This window comes from Crocodylus porosus, unplaced genomic scaffold (genome assembly GCF_001723895.1).
Source record: "Crocodylus porosus isolate Cpor-Errol unplaced genomic scaffold, CroPor_comp1, whole genome shotgun sequence".
NCBI classification, from domain to species: Eukaryota; Metazoa; Chordata; order Crocodylia; family Crocodylidae; genus Crocodylus; species Crocodylus porosus.
In genome coordinates, this window is record NW_017728943.1 from 58,445,538 (window position 1) to 58,462,281 (window position 16,744).

The 16,744-nt window shown below is 41.2% G+C and overlaps 1 protein-coding gene across 1 annotated transcript in view; it reads right to left on the reverse strand.

Moving 5' to 3' along the window:
* EML4 (echinoderm microtubule associated protein like 4) overlaps nt 1-14,043 on the reverse strand; it is a 218,051-nt gene extending 204,008 nt beyond the window's left edge. Inside the window, exon 1 of the mRNA XM_019549410.1 lies at nt 13,877-14,043. Coding sequence (XP_019404955.1) covers nt 13,877-13,901 — 25 coding nt within the window. The 5' untranslated portion in view covers nt 13,902-14,043. The remainder of the gene's footprint in view (nt 1-13,876) is intronic.
* Between the last annotated feature and the right edge of the window lie 2,701 nt (nt 14,044-16,744).

Sequence of the window (16,744 nt, forward strand, 5' to 3'; positions counted from 1 at the left end):
TAGCCCACAAGCTTAATCACTTCTCCACTCCCTTGTAAGGTATTCCACTTAGAAGCCACATTCAGAATTAGGACTTCATTATACAAATCATTGTATTAACACAGAGAAAAAGAGAACTGTGGGTTCTTGCACAACATTATAATGTCAGCTTATAAACACCATTTAAAAAACAAAAAAAGTCAAGCAAAAGCAGTACTAAGTGGCTAATAAATATTTTTTCCCTCAATTGCAATGTGTCACTACTTCAATATCTGGCAATTCAAACCTGCCATTTAAAGCTTCCAGCAACCCATTCCCCTGGGGGCTTTTTGGAGGGGTAATGCACTAAAAATAAACTACAAAGCTTGATACAGATTTAATTATCACAACTTAAGCAACATAAACAATGGACATGTTGGAAGTGTTGCTGAAAACTAACTTGAATGTAACCTACTACTGTTGGCTCCCTTTCTCAAAAAACAGAATGTGAACATCTACTTAAGCATCACATTAATATTACATGCCAGTCATTAATACTATGCCAGTTACTTGCAGATTATCCTACTAGCAGAGAAAATGTACACTGCTACAGGTGTAACATCATTATTTTTCTGAATTTGACTAAGTTACGGCATTTTGAAATTATTCTTTGTTAGAACTTGAGATCAGAATGTATTTTTTCTCTTTCAGATTGAAAATGGAAAAAATTGAGCTCATGGCACATTATGCATATCAAGCAGTAATACCAGACAATGGCTCACAGATTTGGAAGCTGATATCTGATGCCATACGAAAGAGTTCTTTCAGATTGGTTGACAACCCTATGCTCCCTAAAAATAAGTTACCTGCTCTTCTGTGTCCCCCTGGAAAGAATAATCACTATCTGGCCTGGAGTGTCTAAAGAAACTCTGAACTATCCCCTGGCACTGCCTGTCACATGGCTCAAGGTCACTTTTTACTCCACAAAACACCCACCCACCAATAAGTCCTTTAATTCACATCTTAAGAGAACATTTTATGGGCACTATTCCAAAAAAGAAGAGAGATATAAAATAATAATGTAAACAGAAACATACATGCAAGTACCATTTAATGAGCCCCTTGGCTGTCATTAAGTCTCAGGGACAAAGCAGAAAAGACAGGGATATTTAAAATATATTTCTTTTACTATTAAACTGAAACTTGTGTTATGACACTCATTAACAAAGAAAACACAGGGTCACCCCCACTTAGGCCATTTTTACAAGATCATTTTCATACAGCCACACTTTAAGATGCCTAAATAATCATAAAAGAAGAGTTCATATCACATCTGTAATTCCAAACATAATCCACGTTTGTTGGTTTGGGACATGAAGGACCCAACCTGCAAGGGATCCAGCCCGCAGACCAGTCTTGTGTCACTCATTCAGCCCACAGGGACTAAATTATCATGCCTGTTTTGGTCTGCTTCTGAGAGTATTTCCTTTGTGATGTCTCATCATTAAATAGCAGTTATTTTTTAATGGTATCAGCTTTTTCTATAAGGCGCTGGTCTACCCTGCCTTCTGCCTAATGTTTCTAAATTAGTAAGTATACAAACACAAAAACAATTCACTACTCACTGGAGATAACCAGCTTCCCTAATCTACACCAATATTTCTTTATAGTTCTCTCTCCAAAATTAGTGTATATAGTCAAGATATACTTTGTTTAGCTAAAATCTCCAAATAATAGAGGCTGCAGCCAAGATAACATGACTGTGAAGATCCCAGCTCAAAACAAAAGCTATATCCATAGAACACAAATAACAGCCACACCATCAAGACTGATGCTATCTGTAAAATTATATATCTGTCATATTATATATTTACAAATAACATATAAAATAATACATGATAGACACACACATGCATGCAATAGAAAGATATATAGGCTTTGAATTACAGCTAAAAGTTTGGGTAGTTACATGAGGTTAAAAATGACCCCATGATCTAATTCAGTAATTAGACAGGTGCTGGGAACCTGATCTAAGGTAAATCGGGGGAGAGGCCAGTAGGTTGGGGGTCTAGTGGGGGAACCTGGGGAACTGGGGGGGGCACCGGGGTCTATAGAGGGGGTTGTCAGGATCAGAGAGGTGCTCCAATCCTGCCAACCCTAGCCCCCATCCCCCAGAATACCACCGAACAACCCTCAACCCCACAAACTCTTCCCGGGGCCAGTTTTATCAATGTTCATTGGTCCTTGGAGCCTGAATGAAGTAAGTTGGGGTGGATGGAAGAGTCAGGCAGATTGTGAGGATGACAGTTTTGCAGGATAGGGGATTGGCAGGATCAGGGGGGTTCCCCTCCCCCTACCAAGGGCTATTTTTAGCTCACTAACCTTCCCATCCCCAGACAAACAACAGCCCCAAGCAAACCAAGGCCCACCCCAATCCCATCCACCCCTCCCTGCCCCGACTTACTTCAATCGGTTCCCAACACCAGCAAACACTGGTAAAACTAGCATTGAAAGTGGCTTGTAGAATATAGGGCTTGGTAGGCTCAGGGTGGGGGTGGGCGCTGGCTGCTCCACAAGGGGAATTGGTAGGAAAAGTGGAGCCTTGGGGCTGGTGCCAGCAGCTGCACTTTTCCAGCCCCATGACTACACTGAGAATGCTTACAGAAGTTTAGTTAAATCAGTTAACTTATACCTAATCTTTGTACGCCTCTGAGGTATAGATAAATTAGATTGAGTCAGTCTTTTTTTTTTTTTTTTAACTGAACTAACTTTCCTGGAACTGCTGCACAGTTCACACTTAATCTAACTAAGGATCTAAGTGTAAGGTCTGCACTTGGGCAAACTAAATTAGATTGGATGGCCATTTTAACACAATCTAATCTCCCCTTAACCTCCCTGAACATCTGTACATACCCATAATTATATGGGGGGGTGCATATACATGCATTTGCATGTGTGTACACACTCGTGTGTGCATGTGTATGGCTTATATTTGAAAAGGTTCAAAACTAAAAAAAATGTATATTTCAACGGGGCAAGAAAAAGTGTGTGAAAAAAGAAAGAACATCACAGGAGAAATACCATGCAATTTGCCCCAACTCATTTGTGCATAAAATAATCCTGTAACTCTTAATTGTCTATATATTGCAGCTCTAGACTATTTGTGGAGAGCTTGTATCAGGTTTGGTTGAAAATTTCACAGACCAAAAGAGACGGAGAAAAATTCTGAACAAAATACTGATGTGTAGTCAGTTAAAGGCTGATACCAAATGTATCTTAGCTTCAAATTAAATGTTTCTCCTAGCTCTAAACAATGTTTTATGCACCCAAGCCATATATAATCCAGTCCACTAAAAAGTGATTAAGAATGATGTTTATAACAAAAATAATTATTTTAAATTAAAAATATTTCATTGCCCTTAAGATAATAGAAAAAAAATTACTAGGCAAAAGATACATCTCCACAGCCAACAGCAAATGTAATAAAGTATAGTATTAACCTAATGTACAGAAAATCCAAAGGTCTTATTTATATAGGCAATGTTATCAAGTCTAAACAAGCTAAATACATAGCTTTATTACTCAGGTTAATGCACAGTCAAAAAAAAGCAAAGAGTTTACAAAATTTTCAAACAGAAGTTTATATTTTCCATTTGCAAAATGGAGGTTCATTTCTCCACTCCCATCTCTCCAAAAAATACTATGCATTTTTCACACACTGTACATTCACTCAGATAATGGCAAAAATACTTGGGTGGAATTAGTGTGGTGGCAGCCATAATGGTCCAGTAAATGTACAAGAGACAAACATTTTTTATATATCTTTTACTGGACCAACTATATGGTTGGGAGAAAGGTTTATCAAAATGTAGGCCACGCACTTTCCTTCTCCAACATCTTGTTCCAGCAAAAGATAACACAAAAAACTCTCATCTGCCCAAAATAGTTTGGCCATCCCAATCCTGCTACAGTCATATCTATGCACAGACACATTTGACCCTAACAGATCTGACAATGGCATGGGGGCCTAATATTACTGCTTTTAAGCATTTTCCATTAAATAACTAGTCACAGGCAATTCTTGCAATATACGAAATGAATTCTAACCTTTAGATCAATAATAGCAACAAATCATTTTCATAGACTTTTTGACAGTTTAGTCATCAAAAGCTTAAGTACTCAGAAACAAAAAGACTATATAGGCAACCCAATAGGGAAGTTTTTCTTTTCCTGAAATTCTGAAAATAATTTAATATAGCAAGTTTTTGTTCTGTTTTGTTTATCTTGCACACTAGATTCTCAAAACAAGGGGTAGGGGAGGGGGGGTTTAATTAGAGTGGCTCCATGACAGCCGGTTTAATTAAAACACCATAGTCTCACATGTATTCAGCAACCTGCATTTTAAAGCAGCTACAGGGGCACTTTAACCAAAACTCATTCAACAAGTTTTAGTTAAAACACCTCCACTGCCATTTTGAACAGGACGCTGACTACACATGACACTGTATCACACAGAAGTGTTCCAATTAGAACACTCAAGCAGACTTGACTGAGTCAGAGCATGTGTATGGACACCCAAGAAAGTGCTGTTCTGGAAATACTGTGAAGCTGCTGTATGGAGTCTCACCTCTTTTTTCTGTCCTATAACAACAATAGTAAAATGACTGAATTTTGTTTTTATTTTTCTTATAAAAATGATGCATATTTCTGAATCATGACCAAATCATAATTTTAAATGGGGCAACTTCAGGATTTGAAAATATGCATTGCAAGAATATGAAGCACTAACTTTCCTTTGAGTATCTCCAACAGGGTTGATAAAACACATTCAAGGGGAGGTTATACAAGTGTAAAATTTCAAGTGTCACTGATTTTTTGTTTGTTTTAAGAAGATAATCAATATTAGACAAACTAAGTTTTGAAACTTTCCACTGAAGTAATATTCTGCTGTTCTCAGGCCTTATTAAGGTTTTAATAATCCATCTGTTCAAATAAGAAGAAATATGCTAATGGATTTGGGCTAAATCTACTTACCATATATTTTAAACGTTTTGGGGATTTAAGTTAAAGAGTAAACATTTGCAATAGATCGATAGATAGATATTTCATCTATAAAGTGAAAATGTATACATGCATATTTAATAGTGATCTAAGAATTCTATTTTGCCTAAAACTATAGTTTCACCACAACTATATTGCTCTAATTAGATGTAAAAAAATGCAAATTTCCAGGCACCTCTTTTTTTCCATTCCAGTTGGTCATCTCCAAAATGCTAGCTTCTATGAAGGAATTAGTTTAGCTATAGCCTAAATATTTGAGTCCACAACATCACATTATCAAAAAGTTTGTCTATTTATATATAAAACCAAGAAATTAAGCTTAAAATAAATATTCAAATTATGATGACTGCAGTTAATTTTTGGATATTATATCCAGCATAGAACAATGGGATGCCTGTATTAAAATGACTTCCTTCTTGCCATCAGCTTGATACAGAACTCTGCTAAATTGCAACTTTCTGATTAACCATATGCTGTTTGGTGAAAATCAATTATTTATCTTCAACAAAAGATCCCCCAAGTTCAATAGAATCTTGCTTTGTGCCTTCCAAAGAAGAAAACAAAACAGTGTGGGTTGGGAAAGTGTTAACCTGCCTAACTTTACTATTACAGTTTTGTAAGTTTGAGATTTCTGACTCAACTAAATATGCAAGCATTGGTACTGTCCTGCTAGTAATTATATATTTTATACACACTTTTTCATTTTAAAACAAATCCCCTCAGTCATGATTCTGGCATTATCTTAGATTAAAACTAGTGGAGAAAATTAAATAAAGAGCTAATTAATTTGTTTGTATCTGTATACTTTCTCCATTTAGCTCAGATTACCTTGACAATGAAAAAATTAAAAGTATTACACTTCTATTTACAATCAGTTTCATTTTATATACATATATTTTTTCCAAACAATAAAGACAGATATTGCAGTCCAAACCAAAATATTTTTCATCTAAATTCAAATGCAATCATGAAAAAAAAATTAGCCAAACATCAGTTATGACTTCAGCCAAATTAGAGGTTTACAAGTAATGGAGAGTCTCCTTAGTTTATCCATCGGACCCTTAACTCTCCAGTCTTCCCAGAGGACTAGGAAAGCCTTCTAATTTATCTTGATGCATTAAAAAAGTGTTTACACAAGCCCAAGATACATTAAAACATAAAGAACAACCTAATACAAAGAAACTAGAACTGTTTTAAATCCCCAACTAGACCAGCAATAATAGTGGAAGCTAGATTTAAGATAAAATAGCATTTCTAAGAGAGTGCTGCTCTCTGGAAAAAAAGGTAGATGGCAATAAAATAATTCATGGACAGAAGAGTACTGCATTAAATTTTGAATAACTACAATACCTTCAAGCAAAGCTAGTGACATACTTCTTCAAAACCCGATTTTCTGCAATAAAGACTGGATCTCTCAAACCAGGTTTAGAACATCATATTTTGCCCTACCCCTCTACTTGCAATCAAGAGGTCAAGAAAATAAATCCTCTTACTCACAGTGGGGCAACTCCTCTGAGTAAGATAAATTAACTGTTATGTAAATGGTCCACTGAAGAGATACAAGGCCACACAGCCATTTTTACCAAAAGCTAGGAACAACAGCTACACAAATCTTCACCATTGGAGAAAGAACTGGAATTCTCACTATTTGCCTCAAATAGCAGCACTATCTTAGAAAGGAAATGAAAGGAAATGAAGACCAGATCTGATTTTTCTAAGTGTCAGAGCAGTACAGGAACCAATGTGTAAGAAATCCTGAGAGACATCTTTATTTGCTGAACAAGTCTGAAAGTGTTGAGGATAAATAAAATAGGACAAGCCCCTCTTAGAACTAAAGCATCCAACGAAGAAAGGATGTTTGGGGTGGAAAGGAGAGGGTCAAGAGGAACATTGTGACATTTACTAATGGCACATAGCATGAACAGCTATTGCAAAAAAAGAAAGAGCTTAAAACATGGGTGGAAAAAGAGAATAAAAAGGCTGCATGTACTCAGATTTAGCTATAAACAGAGGCCTGTAATCCTTCTCCACTGTCTCCTCCTCAAATCCTACCTTTGTATCTGGTTTGGTCCCTCACACACACACTGCTATTCTGTTATTAATGACTCCCTGCTTTACCAGCTGTGTCTGCTAGCCGGTCTTGGAGCATCATCTTTTATCCGAATGCCCAGACACAAATTGCATAAAGCCCTAAGTGAAAAATAGCTCCACTTTTCCAACTTGCTGCAGTGTATTTTTTTCTTTCAGTAGCTGATGAAAGGGAAATAAAAAGTCTCCCAAATTCTATGATGCATCTAACTAACTAAGCTAAGAACACACTTTTAATTATATTTACAGAGAGGCCTCAATGCAAAGGCAATCAGCAGTGGTTTCATTTAATGTGGCAACTACCTGATAAAATAATTTCATATATAGTCAAGAAATTGAAATCAAAAGAAACAACTGGAGAGCTTTTCTTTCAAAACTACCTGCTTCAATAGTTCTCCTAACTTAATAGCATATTGTTAATTGAAGACCTGGTTCATTTTCCCTGCTACACTGATAGCCATGGAACTATTCTTAAGGAAAGGACTAGACAGGGGAGGGGAGGAAAGTGCTTTAGTGACTGCTGGAAGCCATGCTGGAGGGGGGAAAATGAGTGGCTTTTACTCAACAAGAACTACCACAGATTATAACTAGCAAGCTCATGACACTTCAGAGATGCAAAGAATCCTTTAAAATATTTGTTCCTGTTCTATTCTGTATAAAGTTTAATTTTCTCTTACCTAGGAGGTGATGTCAAATCTCAACTTTTTTTTTTTTTATTTCATTCTAGGTTCTATTTTATACCTATTTCATGCACATGTAAACAGGTTTTTAACTCGAGGAGAAACTGTCTGAAGTATGCTAGACAATAAAAATACATTAAATAAAAAACAAAACCAAATTGGTTAATAAACGTGTTACTCAGCAGCCAGACTCAGCACTGCCCTTGGCCTATTCAGTGTACAAAAGGTCACTTTTGGAATATATAATCAATTGCTTCTCAGTTGGTTGACAGCATGAAGGGCACCTACTCCCAAGCAATTAATTAAAGCCTATTTTAATAAGAGGGACTACTTCAAAGCTTCAAAAGTCACCAACTGTTATCTTTACCACGGTTACTGCCAACTGCTGGTTCCAAACAAGGTCATCTTTCTCTATCAAGCCATAATCCTATTCAGCTCCAGTCATCATTTCTTAGAAAGCCACCAAACAATAGCCCCACCAATACCATTCAGAAGGATCTTAACGAAATGAGCAATCATCTTAGTTGCACATCATTAACAACATATGCTGGTACAACCACACTGGCCTAAAAGGCAGTGACCCCCCCCCCCCAAAAAAAAAGAAAAGAAAAAGAAAAGAAAACCTAGTTATTCTCCCCAAACACATTGTGACAATTTTGGTTTCAACTAGTCACCCACACCGATTAATTTCTCACAGTTCTCAGTCCAGCTACATCAAAACTATGGTAAACCTGCCTTTGATGCAAAAGACCAGGGAGCATTTCAAAGGGCCACTCCTCTAAATTCTCTCTCTCAAGGCTGTTCCAGAGCATCTACCAGTTCAGCAGAGCCATAGGGCAACTAAGGGTGCCCTAGACCCTTGCTTTCCTATATAAAGAAAACAAGACAAGAAGAATATTTCTGAATAGATCCCCAGTATAGAAAGGGGAGGGAAAGAAAGGTAGGAGAAGGACTGGCTGAAGGCCAATAGTAAAATATAAAGATTTCCTCGTCATTTCATTGTGTAGCTAGGGCACATGGCACAGGAAACAGAGAAGAGAAAGAAAAGGGAGGATTGAAGGTCACTTGAGAAAACATTTGGCAGCTACTCCAGTCACTAATGCAATCACCCTTCTCTGCTATGTATTTACTAAAAGAGGACAGGCACACAAATTCCATACATCGTATTAAAAAATTACACATTACTTTCTAATTCAGGTCTCGGTAATATTAGATCATAGAAACCTTATGTTGCAGCCATTATGGTTTTCTTTCCTCCTCATTTCTCTGAAGGATATGGCACATTAGAACCCACCTACAAGTTTTTCTGATTCCAAATTACTCTTCTGGTTTGCTCTTAAAGCAGATTCAGATTTAATTAATATATTTTGATAAAAAAGATTACATTTTAATAAGCTTTTCAGTAAGAGTCTGTCTGGACTTCCGGGTACAGACTACCAGGTACAAATGGCCCTAAACATAAGCCTGAATTAGTAAGAATGAGAGTGTGCTTCATTTTATTTTGACGTACTACTATTCTGGCAAATTCCCCATCATTGGAGAAAGTCCATGTAAAGGGAGTGTCTACATGTTGCCATATGGAGATCATGATATGGCGCCATGCTTTAGTATGTCTTTTTGGAAGCAATCAAGCACGGCACAGTACAGGTTGTTACTGCGCTGTGTATGCAGTGCATGGTTAAATATTTCTGCTACATTGCCGTAGCAGCACACTATATAACCGGGGAGCGCACCACTACAGCAAGTACCTGACAATTATGTGTAGACCCACGTGATCATTACGTCACCACAGAGCACGATACAGCGACATAGCACATGGCTGTGTCACCATAGGGCAAAGTGTAGATGCGCTCAGGGTGTAATTAATACTATACTGTCGTAACACGTTTGTGATGGACAGAAATATGGCTTCTGTCTGTTTGTGTATGATGCCAGAGAGTTCAATCAAAGCAATTTTTTAATGACACAAATGACAGTTCTGGAGGAAATGAGAAAAAAATCTGTCCATATTGGAACAACTTCTACCTGGGTTTCAGGCAGTTGCAAATGGTGTACTCTTTCCCAAATTCATTGCAGGATCAAAGGAAAATACATCAAACATTACAGGACCTCAGGCCTACAAGTGGAGTATTGAGTGACCAGTCAGAGACAGCCCACAGAGTGTCAATAAGAGCTAATGGGCCAAGGAAGAAACATACCAAGGCCAGAAAGGCAAGCAGGAGAGCCTGCTTTCCCCTTGCTAGGACTAAGGGTTACTAGGTTTGAGGAGAACTCACAAAAGCAGCAAGAAAAGATTAAAAGTTTACATAAAACTAATGGGTAATGGCAATTTATTGCTTTTTACCTTTGTACTACACATTTTAGGTTTTGAAGAAATTCAGTATTTATTTATATATTTATTTGTTTGTTTTTAAAATGATGTATTGGAATAGTTTTAAACAGTCCTTTCTTTGCTCTAGAATGAAAGAACTTATAGGTGGACCAGCTGCATGTACAAAACAGAGAAACAAGGAGCTGCAGATGCAGAGAACCAATTTTAGAGAATTTGGACTGTATACTTCTACCCAGAGTGCAGTGCCGGAAGCCAGGCTTATCACTTTATGGGTGCATTTGAAAAGGACTAAGAAAAAGTGTAAACTCAGTTCATTTTGTAATCCTGATGCCGTTGAAGATATTTTATAAACATCCCACCTCTGATTACTCTGCACGACAGTGACCTTCAAAACCCTGTGAAGTTCTGAAATGAGGATTTCAGCATTCTGTTCTAAGAAGAAATCAGCACCTGCCTCCATTGTGGAGGTTAATTTGTAATAGAATTTAGACTCACATACAGTAAGTATAAAGTGTTTCAAAAATGTATATATAGAGTGGGTTTTCTCTGACCTGCTTATTCTCATAAAAGTTTCAACAAGAAAGCCAAAAAAACCAAACCACAACAACAAAAATCCAGCTGTGTGAAGTATTTTCAGTTGCAAGAACAAGCTGGAAAGTATTTCTGCTAGTGCTGAAGGGCAAAAATCTGTAATAATTTTTGCCTCCAAGATAACGAGAAGAGGCATTAATAGGACAACCTTCCCTGTAACAAACTTGCATTACTGGCATAGCAAACACGCATATGCAGAAAGTCTAACTAAAGCAGTTAAAATAGCAAAAAACTAACTTTTTTCTCTCTCGCCAACTTAAGGTTACCTTGTACCTAACAGTCTGTCTAAAATAAAGATACAGGACCAAATGTAATTTGGTCCAACAAATAGTATCATCCCATAAAATTCTAGTGGAGTTATGACCTTCTTATAAGGTAGTTATTAAACATCTAATTAATAGTATTAGGCCATTATATTTTAAATAGATATATTTAAGATCTCAAACAATTCATACAGTTTTGCAAGCTTACTGCAGATGGATTTTCAGCAAGTGCAATTTACAAATGCTCTCAGTCACAGAAAAAAAACCAAGCAGCATGACTTGAATAAAAAATAGAATGGTTATATAGTTTCATACTTCAAAGATAAATATTCCAAGTATTTCCTCAACCAAATCCTAGAAAACTGGTATAAATCAATGTTTCCTTGAAAAAAAAAATCAAAGGCCAATTAAGGATGGATGTTAGACTACAATCTATGTGATAAAAAAGCATGCTGAGCTGAGCTGAAGCCTTATTAAATTTTAACACAGTCACGATCACGATGTTTCCATCCTGACCAAACAATGGTAAAAAAAAAAATTCTGTATCCCATTATTTATGCAAGTGAGATCAGGTTTTATAGGCCTACTGGAGATTAAAGTGCAGCAGTATCTGACCAAAGTCAAATTAATGCCTTAGTAAAAATGCTCATAAAACAAAGACACTTTTAGAATCTTTGTCAAACATTGTATTTCATGTCATTAGAAATAAAAAGTAACTCTCTAACACACTCGGATTGCTTGGCTAGTACTTCATGGGTTAAAACAGTATTATTACTCTTCTTTGATATGCTGATCAATTTCCCCACTGAGTAAAGATGCTCATAAATATTAACTGTATCACATTTGCATGCGTCACCCACAGGCACAATTTTTCCTGTTAAAAATGGGAACAGAACCCTTATAATTTCCTCACATGTCACTTTTTGATCACAAGGCATAAAGTGACCATGAAAATTATTTGAGAAAGTATGGTGTGTCAGGCAGACAGCCAACTTCAAAATAGTGCACTGTTAACTATGGTATACCCGTTTGGTTTGGGCACATGCCCAAAATGCCAGAGTAGACATTTCAAAAACCTAAAAGGTTAGGATCACACTCAAAAGCATTTTAAATGAGTAACTTTTTCCAGAGAATTGAGAAGGATTTACAATTATTATGGATTTCACAGTAGGAGTATGAAACTGAGCTAACAATCAACCCCTTATAGAGACATCAACTCATTTTTAGCAGCTAGAATATATAAATGCATATATGAACTAGAATTGTTTGTCTTTTATGTATGCTCTTAATCAGGCCATTTTATTCATATTCAGGATGTTTATCTGTATTATTTTCCACTGTCTTTAACTGTTCAGATAAGGTGGTATTCAAGTCAGCTTTTCCTGAGTTGCCATCATTTGAATGAAAATAAACCATTAATGTGCTCAAATTTTGCAGCTTAAAATATGCACTCACATTTTCAGGAATACCGTCATCTTAAAAAACAAACAAACGGAAAAAACCCACAACCATTAATTTGGGAAAATGTTTTACGTTTTTGTTACAAGTAACTCCTAACAGGATGCGTGATTATCAGAAACTGGGGGAGGGGGGAAATTCATACTTTGAAAGATCTGTATTGCATATCGGTGGGTCAAATCCCCCATTTATCATAGCTTAAGTGAAGTCAGCGGAGCGCTGGTAATCCAAATATGCAGCCCAGCATTTCTCTTGTCAAGAACTCAGCCCCAAGCCTGCAAAACATCCCAGCGCCTTGACAAAGTATGTTTCTGCAGAGCGCTCACTTAAGCTATCGGTTTGTGTGCGTCTTTCCCACAGAAAAAAAAGGTAAGACAAAAAAAGCCAACAGAGACATTTCACCTCGCCCCCATAAATAAATAAATAAGTAAATTCACAAACAGGTGGCAAAGGGAAAAAACTGTAATAATACAGGGACACTTGTAGCTGAAACTGCTTTAATCTGCTTGGGTGCCACTGACCCTACTTTGAGTTGGTGTCCCTTCAACGAGAGCTGAAGGTCCTCTGCGCCCGTAAAACTGTAACTCTGCCGTTTTCTCTGCCCGGCCACTGACCTTTAAATGTCACATTTCACCGCCATCACAAAGCAAGGCAAGAAGTTGCCCGAGGAAACAGCAGCTCTTTGAGAAACTTCAGGGCAGGCTTTCTTTTTCTTTTATCTGATCTTGATCAAATCCAAATCACTTCCAGAGCCCAACAGTCAAGTCCCAAAACTTGAATGAGCAAAATCACAGCACCTTTGTGATTCTCTTGGGTGGGCAAAACCACAGAACCCGAGAACACGAGGGCTGGGAGGGGCTTCAGGACGCCGTCTCCCTGCCCCAGGTAGGAGCATCCCCAACTCGATCAACCCTCAAGCCTGTGTGGCTCTGCCACCTGGCAAGTATCTTCCCTCCTCGAGCTGCGGGTCCGGAGTGCCCAGGTCCAGGCAGGCAGGCTGTGTGCCAGCGCCAGGCCCGGAGGCCTCGGGGTTCAGGTGCCCCCTGCCTCACGCGACCGCGACCCGGCCCGATGGGGCCCGAGCCGCCCGGGGGGCGCGATGAATGGGCCGGGGAAGAGCGGGGCGAACCTGGCAGCGTCACAATGGCAGCGTTCGGAGCCGGGCGCTCTCCGCCAATCCGGCCGCCCCGACCCCTCCCGCGTCTTACTCGTGTGCGGGCAAGAGCCCCCGGGATCTGCCCGGGCCCCGCCCCCCACGACACCCGGCGCCAAGCCACCTGCTGGCCCGCACTCTCCCTTCGCTGCAGCGCGGCGGGGGCTACGCGGGGCCCCCGCAGGGCAGCCCCGGCTCCCGCGCCTTCCGGGCGGGGCAGCCGCCTGGCAGCTCGGCGGGGAGATGTGCCCACCGGGGCCCCGGCGCGGAGGAGCCGCGGGCAGGCACTCACCCAGGCTGCCGGCGAACCCGTCCATCTTGCGTCGGGGCGAGCGGGCGCTGCAGCCCGCGGGAGCAGGGGCATGCGCCCGCGGAGCGGCGGCGAGGGGCGCGGGCTGTGCTGCGGGTGGCCCGGGCTCCGCTCCGCTCCGCTGCGGCTGCTGCTGAGGCTGCTGCTGCTGCTGCTGCTGCCCAGTCACAGCTCGGCGACCCCGGCGCCGGCTCCTCCTGCCGCTGTCGGGACCGCCCAGAGCGCCCAGTGCTTTCGTGCTTCCGACTCCGCCCGCCTTGGCAGCTCCGGCTTCCCCTGCAGGCCCTCCGCGGAGCCCGCGGGGCTGGTGCCGGGGGCCCCGCTCGGCCCTGGGCCTGGGGGGCTGCCCCGCCCACCTGCCCCTCCCCCGGCCTGGCCCCGCTTCCCTTGCCCTGACTCCGCGATCTGTTCTGGGCGCCCCCCTTGCCCTCTAGTGCTTGCTCCTGTGGGACCCCCCCCCCCCCGCGCTTTCCTGCCTGCTCCCTGCTCAGCCTTCCAGCCCAGCCCCACTTTCCCCCCCTCCTGTTCCCTGGGGGTCTGTCCCGGTTTTATTTGGTTGTTTCTTGGGTTCCCCCCACCATTTGAAGTATCGTCAGGGTGGGAGGCAGACAAGGTTCCTTGGGTAGATGCGATCTCTTTGATTAGATCAACTAAATAGTTGGAAAAATTGTTCTTTGCAAGCTTTCGGGCACCAGCGCCCTTCTTCAGGCCAGGAATGCCTCCTGAGGCAGGGGGGCAGCAGCAAGAGGGGACCACCCACAAGCAGCCGCAGTGATGTGTCGGGAGGTGGGTGGCAAGCAGACCACCACCCACAGACACCACTGGCAGCATCAGCATCAAGGGGGGGCGGCCAATCTCGGGGGGGCATGTGCACCCGCATGCACCCACTATGCATCGCCAGTGCTTCAGGCAGAGGGTGAGTCTGTGGGGGAGGGATATAGGTTGTAGCCGTGATGGTCTAAGGAGGCAAGCAGGTAAGGTTCTTTGGGTAAATCCAATATCTTTTATTAGACCAATTTAAATAGTTGGGAAAAACAGTGGTGGAGGGAGGAAGTATCTCTTTATGGAGATACTTAGATTATATGGAGTATCCACAGCAGCAATTGTCAGCCAAGATGGCAGGGCACCCAGGGGTGCAGTCAGATCATTTGAAGGGTGCTGAGGGGTGTAAGGAGATGAGTGGTCTCCTGCCTCTGTACCACATCCGACTGCTTATTATTATGCATATTTATGTTCGTTTATTTTACTTTGCCAGGTCTTCCATTGTAAGTGTCTTCACACACTGGGCACTGCAGCAGGTGTCACGCTGCAGTCACAGGTGCCTGAACCAGTGGTATGGCCCCACTTCATTAGTTCTTTGGCACGTCCAACTCTGGTACATAAGTGATTGAGATGTTGCCACCTTTGCCAGGGTTTGTTAGCCCCCTGTGGTAAGGACTCGCCTGCTGGAATGTCCATTTTTTCGCTGTCAGGTATTTTCTTCAGCCTCTTGTTCCACATCTGGAATGGTGTCTCCTTGGGTGTGGCATCCAGAGGTTGGGTGCTGGTGAGGAAGCTCGTGCGTGACTTCAGTCATTTGTGTGCTGCAGGATGGTCATACAGTGGGTGTCTCAAATCTTCAGTTTGTCTCGATCGTTCTGTCCTGCTGGCCACTGCTCTTCTGATGTCAGGCAAAGCGATGCCAGGCAATAGGTACACACTGTTCAGGCCAGTAGGCTTCAGGCAACCTGTGATCCATCAGCAGCTATCATTCAGAATGGGGTCAAAGCACTTAGCACATATGGATCTCTCCCATACTGGGCTTGCATACTCAGCAGAAGAGAAGCTGAGAGCCAGAGCAGTGGTTTGTATGGTTGAGGGGCTAGCTCTCCATTGCAAGTTGGTGAGCTTGAATACAATGTTTTTACAAGTGCTCACCTTTGCTTTTTTCTTCCTGCTGTGCCCTTTGTATGGACGGTTCAATGGAGGGTGACTCCAAGGTAAACTGGAGATAAGTGAAGGGGAAGGAGGTAGGCAGACAAACTAACCTGGTAAGCCAGGTTGAGGTTTGTCCCTGCCTGAACAATCCCCCCACTCCCTATCGCCTTGCTCCTGTGTAAGGAGGTAAGCACTGTAATATAGACATTTGATTTTGAAATGGAGTGCCACTCAATTCACAGAAGTTTTGGAAGGGGCCTCAAGTCCCCGTGAGGTGTGACCTTGAGTCCAAAAAAGTGGAGAAACACTAATCCACAAGGTGGTGGTGGTGGTGGTGATGGTGGTAGTGGTGGGGGTTCAGTATTTCAAGCTTTATTCAAGCTTTCAGATTCCCATGGTGACTTTTTGCCTCCTAAAAACACTGCAGTGCTAGAGTTCAGCCTCTTGAGGGTCCATGAGCTACCAGGGAGAGTATGTGTTAGGCACTCTACAAAGTGCTGACCATGTGGTCCAGTTCAGACAATGCTGTTGAAGAAACTGAAACACAAACACCCCTAGGGGAACATCATTTTTGTATGATAACAATTATGTTTTCTTTTTCCATTTGTCTATTTAAACATGGTCTCTGTATTTCTGGGAAATTGTGAGGCTGCTTAAAGGTAAATTAAAGGAACTGTAAGTAGAAAAACTGGTTCTAAGATTCTTATATGCATGGCCCTTTCCGCCACTTAACCCAACACAGGCATGCAGCACAGTTTCCTAAGACTCCCTCAGGTAGGGGCAGCATATAAACAGCCTCTGCAGTGGCCTAATTTCACCCTTGAGAATGTTATTTACCTTCCTTCAAGTACTTTTTCTTAATGTTATTACATTCCAGGTCCAATAATCAAAAATCAATTTGCTAAATTGAATAGAAATGCTGGTATTTCACAA